Raw genomic sequence first — 13,828 nt, forward strand, 5'->3', positions numbered from 1 at the left:
CTGGGCCAACAGTGACTGTCACGGGGCCTGCTCATTCCAGAGATGTTATATGTGGAAGCGCCTCATGCGTCAGGGAGTGACACCTCCTAATCATTTATTCTAGAAACAGTTAAGGTTCTACCGTGGGACAGCTGAGGGCTGGCTAGAACTGGGAATGAAGCAGTAACCATGTGCTACGGGTTCCTGCTCCCAACGGTCTTAAGTAGAACTTGACGCAAAAGGTTTTTATACGAAAGACAAGGCACTGAAAAGGAATCTACAGTGTCATTATGATTTAAGTGGGAGAATTAATCCAAATGGGTCCTAGATTCAAATTAGATTCTGAATAAGGCAGTGACTCACATGCATACATATGGCAAAATCAGCAGCATCCTTCCTCTTACTGCAGCGAGGATGCAGGAAGAAGCAGCCAATCCTGCTCAGGTAGTTGTAGACCTTACAGTGGGCCGGAGGCTTCCAGTTGGTGTTCCCTCCTAAGATGGTGAGAACAATAAACAAGACTGTTGTTCAGAACAGGCATAAATGATGAGTCAAACAAAAGAAGCAAGAACAGAACAACAGACACAACTGAAAATTCCATAAGGAAAAACAAATACTAGGAAAAAAATGTTTCTAGAAAAAAAGTACCAAAGTAGAAGGCAGAACAGGCAGTTGCAGCCCAGGCATGACCAGTGTGCTGCTGAAACCTCAGCAAAGTAGACACCTGCCCCAAGCCTGACTAGTAAGTGGAAGACTCACAGGGACGTTAAGCAGAAGCATAGTGATGTGTGTGAAATTCTCTGGTGGTGTTCTACATGAACATATGCATTAGTGGATTTTTTACAAGTATGTTAAGGCTGCTTGCTGAATTTAAAAAGTGGGCAATGAGGAAAGCTGGACTTACTAAAAGCCTTATCCAGGTCAGTGGGTTTCTATCTGAAATCCTAATCCTCTTCTTTGTATACGGTTTCCTATCAAATGTGGCAAACGCACCATATTTCATTGTACTGTGCTTTAATACTTTTTTTTTTAATTACAAATTGAAGATCTCTGGCAACTTTGCCTTAAGTGGGCTTATAAATGTCATTAATCCAACATTTGCTAACTTTCTATCTGATGATATTCATGATATTCCACAATTTTCCATCATTATTACATTGTTATGGTGATCACTGATGTTACCATTGTAATTGCTTGGGTGCACCACAAACCATGCCCATACAAGACAGCAGACTTAACTAACAAATGTTCTGCACATTCTGATCGCGCCACCGACTTGCCCTTCACTGCCTTTCTCCCCCTTTGGGCATCCTACTCCCTGAGACACAATATTGAAAGTAGGCCAGTTAATAACCCCACAATGGCCCCTAAGTGTTCCAGTGAAACGAAGAGTCTCACATTTCTCAAATTAAACCAAAAGCTAGCAATGATTAAGCTCAGTGAGAAAGGAATGTCCGAAGACAAGACAGGCTTAAAGGCAGGCCTGTAGTTAGATGACCATTATATGATGACAATTATATCTACCACTGTGGGCAAGAATCCCTTAAAAGAAATGCACTAGCCACATAGTCAACAAAAGAGTCCGAAATGCAGTACTTGGATGCAGTCTCAAAAATGACAGACTGATCTCTGTTTGTTTCCAAGGCAAACCATTCAATGTCACAGTAATTGAAGTCTATGCCCCGACCAGTAATGCTGAAGAAGCTGAAGTTGAATGGTTCTATGAAGACCTACAAGACATTCTAGAACTAACACCCAAAAAACATGTCCTCTTCATTATAGGGGACTGGAATGCAAAATTAGGAAGTCAAGAAACACCTGGAGTAACACGTGCCTTGCAGTACAGAATGAAGCAGGGCAAAGGCTAATAGAGTTTTGGCAAGAGAACGCACTGGTCATAGCAAACACCCTCTCCCAACAACACAAGAGAAGACCCTACACATAGACATCACCAGATGGTCAACACTGAAATCAGACTGATTATATTCTTTGAAGCCATAGATAAAGAAGTTCTATATGGTCAGCAAAAACAAGACTGGGAGCTGACTGTGGCTCAGATCATGAACTCCTTATTGCCAAATTCAGACTGAAATTGAAGAAAGTAGGTAAAACCACTAGACCATTCAGGTATGGCCTAGATCAAATCCCTTATGACTATACAGTGGAAGTGACAAATAGATTCAAGGGATTAGATCTGACAGGCAGAGAGCCTGAAGAGCTATGGACGGAGGTTCGTGACATTGTACAGGAAGCAGTGATCAAGATCATCCCCAAGGAAAAGAAATGCAAAAAGGCAACAGGGCTGTCTGAGGAGGCCTTACAAATAGCTGTGAAAAGAGGAGACACGAAAAGCAAAGGAGAAAAGGAAAGATATACCCATTTGAATGCAGAGTTCCAAAGAATGGCAAGGAGAAATAAGAAAGCCTTCCTCAGTGATCCATGCAAAGAGAGAGAGGAAAACAAAGGAATGGGAAAGTCTAGAGATCTCTTCAAGAAAATCAGAGATACCAAGGGAATATTTCATGCAAAGATGGGCTCAAAAAAGGGCAGAAATGGTATGGACCTGACAGAAGCAGAAGATATTAAGAAGAGGTGGCAAGAATACACAGAAGAGCTATACAAAAAAGATCTTCATGACCCAGATAATCAGGATGGTGTGCCAGACATCCTGGAATGTGAAGTCAAGTGGGCCTTAGGAAGCATCACTACAAACAAAGCTAGTGGAGGTGATGAAATTCCCATTGAGCTATTTCAAGTCCTAAAAGATGATGCTGTGAAAGTGCTGCACTCAATATGCCAGCAAATTTGGAAAACTCAGCAGTGGCCACAGGACTGGAAAAGCTCAGTTTTTATTCCAATTCCAAAGAAAGGCAATGCCAAAGAATGTTCAAACTACTGCACAATTGCACTCATCTCACACGCTAGTCAAGTAATGCTCAAAATTCTCCAAGCCAGGCTTCAGCAATATGTGAACCGTGAACTTTCAGATGTTCAAGCTGGATTTAGAAAAGGCAGAGGAACCAGAGATCAAATTGCCAACATCCGTTGGATCACTGAAAAAACAAGAGAGTTCCAGAAAAACATCTATTTCTGCTTTATTGACTATGCCAAAGCCTTTGACTCTGTGGATCACAACACTGTGGAAAATTCTTCAAGAGATGGGAATACCAGACCACCTGACCTGCCTCTTGAGAAATCTGTATGCAGGTGAAGAAGCAACAGTTAGAACTGGACATGGAACAACAGACTGGTTCCAAATTGGGAAAGGAGTACATCAAGACTGTATATTGTCACCCTGCTTATTTAACATATTCAGAGTACATCATGTGAACTGCTGACAAGCTGGAATCAAGATTACCAGGAGAAATATCAATAACCTCAGATATGCAGATGACATCACCCTTATGGCAGAAAGCATAGAGCCTTTCTTGATGAAAGTGAAAGAGGAGAGTAAAAAAGCTGGCTTAAAGCTCAACATTAAAAAAACTAAGATCATGGCATCCGGTCCCATCACTTCATGGCAAATAGATGGGGAAACAATGGAAACAGTGAGAGACTTTATTTTCTTGGGCTCTAAAATCACTGTAGATGGTGACTGCAGCCATGAAATCAAAAGACACTTGCTCCTTGGAAGGAAAGTTATGACCAACCTAGATAGCATATTAAAAAGCAGAGACAATACTTTGTCAACAAAGGTCCGTCTAGTCAAGGCTATGGTGTTTCCAGTGGTCATGTATAGATGTGAGAGCTGGACCATAAAGAAAGCTGAGCGCAGAAGAATTGATGCTTTTGAACTGTGGTGTTGGAAAAGACTCTTGAGTGTCCCTTGGACTACAAGGAGATCAAACCAGTCAGTTGTAAAGGAAATCAGTCCTGAATATTCATTGGAAGGACTGATGCTGAAGCTGAAACTCAGTACTTTGGCTACCTATTGTGAAGAGCTGACTCATTGGAAACGACCCTGATGCTGCAAAGACTGAAGGGGGGAGGAGAATGGTTGGATGGCATCTGAAGAGTTACACTCAATGTCATGCTGTTAAAGTGCTCCCAGGACAGAGGATGAGATGGTTGGATGGCATCACCGACTAGATAGATGGACGTGAGTTTGAGCAAGCTCCAGGAGTTGTTGCTGGACAGGGAAGCCTGGTGTGCTACAGTCCACGCAGTCACAAAGAGTTGAACATGACAGAGCAAGTGAACTGAACTGAGGCCCCACATCACGTTTTTCAGCTGGGGATCAGGCAAACAGATAGGTAATCCCCAGGGACTCTGATTTTGAAAGCCAGTGAGATATTCCACAGGACTAGGGTAAACAGAGACTCTACTCTTGGAGGGCACAAACAAAACCGTGTGTCCACCAGGACCCAGGGGAAGGAGCAGTAACCCCACAGGAAACTGAGTCAGACTTGCCTGTGAGTGCTTCAGGATCTCCTACAGAAGGCAAGGGTTGGCAGTAGCCTGCCATGGGGAAAGGGGTAGTGGTAGCAGTCCTGGTAGATGCATCTTGGTATAAGTTCTCTTAGAGGCTGCGATCAGCCCTACCATAGAACCTATAGACTCTAGGACTGGGTGACTCAGGTCAAACAAGTAACAGGGAGGGAGCACAGCCCCACCCATCAGCAGACAAGTGGATTAAAGTTTTCCTGAGTATGGCCCTGCCCATCAGAGCAAGACCCAGTTTTCCCCACAGCCAGTCCCTTCCATCAAGAAGCTTGCACAAACCTCTTACCCTCATTCACCCACAGGGCAGACAGAAGAAACAAGAACTACAATTCTGCAATCCCAAGAAGAAAACCACAGTCACAGAAAGCTAACCAAATGAAAAGAAACAGGATCATATCCCAGATGAAGGAACAAGATACATCCCCAAAAAACAACTAAATCAACTGGAGAATAGGCAACCTTCCAGAAAAAGAATTCAGAATAATAATAGCGAAGATGATCTAGGATCTTGGAAAAAGAACGGAGAAGATGCAATAAATGTTTACCAAAAACCTAGAAGAATTAAAGAACTAACAGAAATGAACAATACACTCAGTTCAGTTCAGTCACTCAGCTGTGTCCAACTCTTTGCAACCTCATGGACTGCAGCACACCAGGCTTCCCTGTCCATCACCAACTCCTGGAACTTGCTCAAACTCTAGTCCACTGAGTTGGTAATGCCATCCAACCATCTCCTCACTAGAAGGAATCAACAGCAGAATAACTGAGGCAGAAGAATGGATAAGTGACCTGGAAGATAGAACGGTAGAAATCACGCTGCAAAACAGAATATAGAAAAAAGAATGAAAAGAAATGAAGACAGCCTAAGAGACCTCTGGGACAACATTAACCACACCAATATTCTCATAATACGGGTTCCAGAAGGGGAGAGACAGAGAAAGACAGGAAGAACCCAGGAAAATATTTGAAAAGATAACAGCTGAAAACTTTCCCAACATGAGAAAGGAAACAGTCAACCATGTCCAGGAGGTACAGAGAGTACAAGGCAGGATAAGCCAAGGGGACACACACTGAGACACAGAGTAATCAAACTGACAGAAATTAAAGACAAAGGTAAGATATCAAAAGCAACAAGGGAAAAAGGAAAAACAGCATCAAAGGGAAATCCATAAGGTTATCAGCCGATTTCTCAACAGAAACTCTACAGCCAGAAGGGAATGGCATGATACAGTCCAAGTGATGAAATGGAAGAAGCTACAACCAAGAATGGTAATAGGATCAGACATACCATTAATTATCTAAAATTTAAATGCACCGAGCAAAAGACACAAGACTGGCTGGGTGGATACAAAAACAAGGCTCATATACATGTTATCTACAAGAGACCCACCTCAGATCTAGGGACACTTACAGACTGAAAGTAAGAGGATAGGAGAAGGTATTTTACACAAATGGAAATCATAAGAAAGATGGAGCAGCAATACTCATATCAGACAAAATAAACTTTAAAACAAAGACTGTTATAAGAGACAGAGAAGGACACTACATAATGATCAAGGATTCAATCTAAGAAGATACAACAATTATAAATATATATACACCCAACACAGGAACACCACAATGCACAAGGCAAATGTTAACACATATAAATGGAAAAATTGACAGTAACACATTAATAGTGGGGAACTTAATACTCTACTTTCATCAAGGGGAGACCATCTGGACAGAAAATTAATAAGGAAATAGAGGCCTTACATGACACTTTAGACAAGCTGGACTTAAATGATATTTATAGAATATTCCATCTAAAAGCAACAGACTGCACATTCTTATCAAGCATACACAGAACATTCTCCAGGACTGACCACATGCTGGGCCATAAGGTGACCCTTGGTAAATTTTGGAAAATCAAAATCATATCAAGCATCTTTTATGACCACAACACTAGAAGATTAGAAATAAACTATAAGAAAAAAACTCTAAGAAACACAAACAAATGGCAGTTAAGTGATTTGCTATTAAACAACCATTGGATCACTAAAGAAATCAGAGGAAATTAAACAAACACCTAGAAACAAATGAAAATGAAAGCATGGTCCAAAACCTACGAGATGCAGCAAAAGCAGTTCTAAGAGGGAAGTTTACAGCAATACAATCTTCACCTCAAGAAACAAGAAGAGTCTCAGATAAACAACTTAACCTTACATCTAAAACAACTAGGAAAAGAAAACCTAAAGAGAAAAACAAAGAAAACCTAAGCCTTAGAAGAGGAAGAAAATAATAAAGATCCAAGCAAAAATAAATGAAATAGAAACAAATAAAACAATCACAAAGATCAATGAAACTAAAAGCTGGGTCTTTGAAAAGGTAAAAATTGAAAAACCTTTAGCCAGACTCATCAAAAAAAAAAAAAAGAGAGGAGTCAAATCAATAAAATCAAACCTGAAAAAGGAAAAGTTACAACTGACTCCACAGAAATGTCAAGGGTCATAAGAGATTACTATGAAGAATTGCATGCCAATAAAATGGACAACCTGGTAGAAATGGAGAAATTCTTAGAAAGGTACAGTCTCCCTAGACATAACCAGGAATAAACAGAAAATATGAGCAAGCCAATCACAAGTACTGAAATTGAAACCATGATTAAAAACCTCCCAACAAACAAAACTCCAGGACCTGACAGCTTCATAGTCAAATTTTATCATTTAGAGAAGAGTTAACACCTATCCTTCTGACACTTGTTTCAAAAAAGGGGAGAGGAAGGAAAACTTCCAAACTAATTTTATGAGGCCACCATCACCCTGATACCAAAACCAGACAAAGATACCACAAGAAAATTACAGAATTACAGGCCAGTATCACTGATGAGGTGCTTTCCCAGTGGCTCAGTGGTAAAGAATCTGCCTGCAAATGCAGGAAACCCAAGTTCAATTTCTGGGTTGGGAAGATCCCCTGGAGAAGGAAGCAGCCACTCACTCCAGTATTCATGCCCGGAGAATCCTATGGACAGAGATGCCTGGCAGGCTACAGTCCATGGGGATGCAAAAGAGTCAGACACAACTTAGTGACTAAACAACAACAAAATCACTGATGAACACAGATGCAAAAATTCTCAACAGAATACTACCAATCTGTATCCAACAGTACATTAAAAAGATCATACATGACAATCAAGTGGGATTCATCCCAGGGATGCAAGGCATCCACCAATCAATCCATGCGACACTCCACGTCAGCAAACTAGGGAATAAAAACTATACGATCATCTCAACAGAGTAAAAAGCTTTCGACACAGTCCATCACCCATGTATGAGGAAAAACTCCAGAAAGTGGGCAGAGAGGGCACACAGTAGTAGCAGTGTAATTGCCCAATGGTGTCCAACTCTTTGCGACCCTATGGACTGTAGCCTGCCAGGCTCCTTACGATAATAAAGGCCATATATGACAAATGTGCAGCTAACATCATCATACTCAATGGTGAAAAGCTGAAAGCACTCTAAGATCAGGAACAAGACAACGATGTCCACTCTCGCCACTTTTATTCAACAAAGTTTTGGAAGTCTCAGCTATAGCAATCAGTGAGAAAAAGAAACAAAAGGATTCCAAATTGGAAAAGAAGTTAAACTGTCACAGTTTGCAGATGACCTGATACTAAATATGGCAATTCCATTTACCTTAACATCAAAAAAAAAAAAAAAAAAAAACCTAGGAATAAACCTACCCAAGGAAACAAAAGACATGTACTCTAAAAACTATAAGATGCTGATGAAAGAAATCAAAGAACACATAAACAAATGGGAAGATATACCATGCTTGTAGATTGGAAGAATCAGTATTTACTCAAAAATGACTATACTGCCAAAGCAATCTACAGATTCAGTGCAATCCCTATCAAGACATTTTTCACAGAATTAGAACAAAAAATCTTAAAATGTGTGTGGACATCACCAGATGGTCAATACAGAAATCAGACTGATTATATTCTTTGCTGCCAAAGTTGGAAAAGCTCTAAACAGGCAGCAAAAACAAGACCAGGAGCTGACTACTGCTTAGATCGTGAGCTCCTTATTGCAAAACTCAGGCTTAAATTGAAGAAAGTAAGAAAATTAGTCCATTCAGGTATGACCTAAACAAAATTCCTTATGATTATATGGTGGAACTGAAAAATAGATTCAAGGGATTAGATCTGATAGAAGGGTGTCTGAAGAACTATAGATGGAGGTTCATAACAAGGTACAAAAGGTTCATAACATGGTACCAACACCATCCCAAAGAAAAAGAAATGCAAGAGGGCAAAATGGTTATCTGACAAGGCCATACAAATAGCTGAGAAAAGAAGACAAGCAAAAGGCAAAGGAGAAAGGGAAAGATAAACCCAACTGAATGCAGACTTCCAAAGACCAGAAAGGAGGATAAGAGCATGTTCTTAAGTGAACAATGCAAACAATAGAATGGGAAAAACTAGAGATCTCTTCAAGAAAATTAGAGATACCAAGAGAACATTTCATGTAAAGATGGGCAAAATAGAGGACAGAAACAGTAAGGAACTAACAGAAGCAGAAGAGATTAAGAAGAGGTGGCAAAAATACAGAAGAACTGTGCAAAAAAAGTCTTAAGGACTTAGATAAACATGATGGTGTGGTCACTTACATGGAGCCAGACATCCTAAAGTGTGAAGTCAAACAGGCCTTAAGAAGCATTAACTATGACCAAAGCTAATCGAGGTATTGGAATTCCAGTTGAGCTATTTCGAATCCTAAAGGATGATGCTGTTAAAATACTTTACCCAATATGTCAGCAAATTTAGAAAACTCAGCAGTGGCCACAGAATTGGAAAAGGTCAGTTTTCATTCCAATCCCAAAGAATGGCAATGCCAAAAATGTTCAAACTACCGCACAACTGCACTCATTTCACATGAGAGTAATATAATGCTCAAAATCCTTCCAGCAAGGCTTCAGCAGTACATTAACTGAGAACTTCCAGATGTACAAACTGGATATAGAAAAGGCAGAGAAACCAGAGAGCAAATTGCCACCATCTGCTGGATTATAGAAAAAGCAAGAGAATTCCAGAAAAACATCTACTTCTGCTTCATCGACTATGCTAAAGCCTATGACTGAACACATGTAAATCCATGGCTGATTCATGTCAATGTATGGCAAAAATCACTACAATATTGTAAAGTAATTAGCCTCCAACTAATAAAAATAAATGAAAATGAAAGAAAAAAATTTAGAAAAAAAATAAATAAATAAAGCCTATGACTGCATGGATCACGAGAAACTGTGGAAAATTCTTCAAGAGATAGGAATACCAGAACACCTTACCTACCTCCTGAGAAACCTGCAAGGCAGGTCAAGAAGCAACAGTTAGAACTGGACATGGGACAAAAGACTGGCTCAAAACTGGGAATGGAGTATGACAACTCTGTATGTTGTCACTCTGCTTATTTATTTTATATGCAGAGTTCAGTTCAGTTGCTCAGTCGTGTCCGACTCTTTGCGACCCCATGGACCGCAGCACATCAGGCCTCCCTGTCCATCACCAGCTCCTAGAGTTTACCCAAACTCATGTCCACTGAGTCGGTGATGCCATCCAACAATCTCATCTTTTGTCGTCCCCTTCTCCTCTGGCCTTCAATCTTTCCCAGCATCAGGGTCTTTTCAAATGAGTCAGCTCTTCGCATCACGTGGCCAAAGTATTGGAGTTTCAGCTTTTACCATCAGTCCTTCCAATGGACATTCAAGACTGATCTCTTTTAGGATGGACTGGTTGGATCTCCTTGCAGTCCAAGGGACTCTCAAGAGTCTTCTCCAATACCACAGTTCAAAAGCATCAATTCTTTGGCACTCAGCTTTCTTTACAGTCCAACTCTCACATCCATACATGACTACTGGAAAAACCATATCCTTGACTAGATGGACCTTTGTTGACAAAGTAATATCTCTGCTTTTTAATATGCTATCTAGGTTGGTCATAACTTTCCTTCCAGGGAGTAAGCATCTTTTAATTTTTGGCTGCAATCACCATCTGCAGTGATTTTGGAGCTCCCCCAAAAGAGAGTCAAGCACTGTTTCCACTGTTTCCCCATCTATTTGTCATGAAGTGAAAGGACTGGATGCCATGATCTTAGTTTTCTGAACGCTGAACTTTAAGCCAACTTTTTCACTCTCCTCTTTCACTTTCATCAAGAGGCTCTTTAGTTCCTCTTCACTTTCTGCCATAAGGGTGGTGTCATCTGCTTATCTGAGGTTATTGATATTTCTCCCGGCAATTTTGGTTCCAGCTTGTGCTTCCTCCAGCCCAGTGTTTCTCATGATGTACTCTGCATATAAGTTAAATAAGCAGGGTGACAATATACAGCCTTGACGTACTCCTTTTCCTATTTGGAACCAGTCTGTTGTTCCATGTCCAGTTCTAACTGTTGCTTCCTGACCTGCATACAGGTTTCTCAAGAGGCAGGTCAGGTGGTCTGGTATTCCCATCTCTTGAGAATTTTCCAGTTGTTGTGATCCACAGAGTCAAAGGCTTTGGCACAGTCAATAAAGCAGAAACAGATGCTTTTCTGGAACTCTCCTGCTTTTTCAATGATTCAGCGGATGCTGGCAATTTGATCTCTGGTTCCTCTGCCTTTTCTAAATCCAGCTTGAACATCTGGAAGTTCATGGTTCATATATTGCTGAAGCCTGGCTTGAAGAATTTTGAACAATACTTTACTAGCGTGTGAGATGAGTGCAATTGTGCAGTAGTTTGAACATTCTTGGCACTGCCTTTCTTTGGGATTGGAATGAAAACTGAGCTTTTCCAGTCCTGTAGCCACTGCTGAGTTTTCCAAATTTGCTGTCATACTGAGTACAGCACTTTAACAGCATCGTTTTTCAGGATTTGAAATAGCTCAGCTGGAATTCCAACACCTCCACTAGCTTTGTTCGCAGTGATGCTTCCTAAGGCCCACTTGACTTCACATTCCAGGATGTCTGGCTCTAGGTGAGTGATCACACCATCCTGATTACCTGGGTCATGAAGATCTTTTTTGTACAGTTCTTCTGTGTATTTTTGCCACCTCTTTTTAGTATCTTCTGCTTCTGTCAGGTCCATACCATTTCTGTCCTTTATTGAGCCTATCTTTGCATAAAATGTTCCCGTGGTATCTCTGATTTTCTTGAAGAGATCTCTAGTCTTTCCCATTCTATTGTTTTCCTGTATTTCTTTGCATGGATCGCTGAGGAAGGCTTTCTTATCTCTCCTTGCTATTCTTTGGAACTCTGCATTCAAATGGGTATATCCTTCCTTTTCTCCTTTGTTTTTCGCTTCTCTTCTATTCACAGCTATTTGTAAGGCCTCGTCAGACAACCCTTTTGCCTCTTTGCATTTCTTTTCCTTGGGAATGATCTTGACCCCTGCCTGCTACAGAATGTCATGAACCTCCATCCATAGTTCTTGAGGCAGTCTGCCTATCACATCTAATCTCCTGAATCTATTTGTCACTTCCATTGTATAATTGTAAGGGATTTGATTTAGGTCATACATGAATTGTCTACTGGTTTTCCCTACTTTCTTCAATTTAGGTCTGAATTTGGCAATAAGGAGTTCATGGTCTGATCCACAGTCAGCTCCCGGTCTTGTTTTTTGCTGACCATATAGATCTTCATCTTTGGCTACAAAGAATATAATCTATCTGATTTCGGTGTTGGCCATCTGGTGATGTCCATGTGTAGAGTCTTCTCTTGTGCTGTTGGAAGAGGGTGTTTGCTATGATCAGTGCGTTCTCTTGCCAAAACTCTATTCGCCTTTGCCCTGCTTCATTGTGTATTCCAAGGCCAAATTTGCCTGTTACTCCAGGTGTTTCTTGACTTCCTACTTTTTCATTCCAGTCCCCTATAATGAAGAGGACATCTTTTTTGGGTGTTAGTTCTAGAATGTTTTCTAGGTCTTCATAAAACTGTTGAACTTCAGCTTCTTCAGCATTACTCATCGGGGAATAGACTTGGATTCCTGTGATATTGAATGGTTTGCCTTGGAAGCGAACAGAGATCATTCTGTCGTCGTTGAGATTGCATCCAAGTACTGCATTTCAGACTCTTCTCTTGACTATGATGGCTACTCCATTTCTTCTAAGGGATTCCTGCCCACATTAGTAAATACATCATGCAAAATATGGGCTGCATGAATCACAAGACAGAATCAAGATCACAGGGAGAAATATCAACAACCTCAGATATGCAGATGATACCACCCTAATGGCAAAAAGTGAAGAGGAACTAGAGAGACTCTTGATGAGTGTGAGAGAGTGAAAAAAGCTGGCTTAAAACCCAGAATACAGAAAACTAAGATCATAGTATCCAGTCCTATCACTTCATGGCAAACAGATGGAGTAAAAATGGAAAGTGTGACAGATTTTTTTCCTAGGCTCCAAAATCACTGTGAACAGTGACTGCAGCCATGAAATTAAAAGACACTTGCTCCTGGGAAGAAAAGCTATGACAAACTTAGACAGCATATTATGGATAAGGAATGGATAAGGAAGCTGTGGTACATATACACCATGGAATATTACTCAGCCGTTAAAAAGAATTCATTTGAACCAGTCCTAATGAGATGGATGAAGCTGGAGCCCCTTATACAGAGTGAAGTAAGCCAGAAAGATAAAGATCATTACAGCATACTAACACATATATATGGAATTTAGAAAGATGGTAATGATAACCCTATATGCAAAACAGAAAAAGAGACACAGAAATACAGAACAGACTTTTGGACTCTGTGGGAGAAGGTGAGGGTGGGATATTTCAAAAGAACAGCATGTATACTATCTATGGTGAAACAGATCACCAGCCCAGGTGGGATGCATGAGACAAGTGCTCCGGCCTGGTGCACTGGGAAGACCCAGAGGAATCGGGTGGAGAGGGAGGTGGGAGCGGGGATCGGGATGGGGAATACGTGTAAATCCATGGCTGATTCATATCAATGTATGACAAAACCCACTGAAATGTTGTGAAGTGATTGGCCTCCAACTAATAAAAAAAAAAAAAAAATCAGTGACATCTCTCTGCTGACAAAGGTCTGTCTAGTCAAGGCTATGGTTTTTCCAGTGGTCATGTATGGATGTGAGAGTTGGGCCATAAAGAAGGCCGAGCTCCAAAGTATTGATGCTTTCTAATTGTGGTGGTGGAGAAGATTCTCGAGAGTCCCTTGGACAGTGAGGAGATTGAACTAGTCAATCCTAAAGGGAATCAACCCTAAATATTCATTGGAAGGACTGATGCTGAAGTTGAAGCTCCAATACTTTGGGCACCTGATGCAAAGGGTCAACTCATCGGAAAAGACCCTGATGCTGGGAAAGAATGAAGGTGGGAAGAGAAGGGGATGAGAGAGGATGAGATGGTTGGAATGTATCACCAACTC

General features: G+C 40.8%; 1 protein-coding gene across 5 annotated transcripts in view; it reads right to left on the reverse strand.

Moving 5' to 3' along the window:
- ZNF451 (zinc finger protein 451) overlaps window positions 1–13,828 on the reverse strand; it is a 126,776-nt gene that overhangs the window by 24,557 nt on the left and 88,391 nt on the right. For all 5 annotated transcript variants that reach the window (XM_061146334.1, XM_061146333.1, XM_061146332.1 and 2 more), the window contains exon 12: window positions 343–473. In XM_061146334.1, coding sequence (XP_061002317.1) covers window positions 343–473 — 131 coding nt within the window. The remainder of the gene's footprint in view (window positions 1–342; window positions 474–13,828) is intronic.

Source organism: Dama dama, chromosome 7 (assembly GCF_033118175.1).
Source record: "Dama dama isolate Ldn47 chromosome 7, ASM3311817v1, whole genome shotgun sequence".
Lineage (NCBI taxonomy): Eukaryota > Metazoa > Chordata > Mammalia > Artiodactyla > Cervidae > Dama > Dama dama.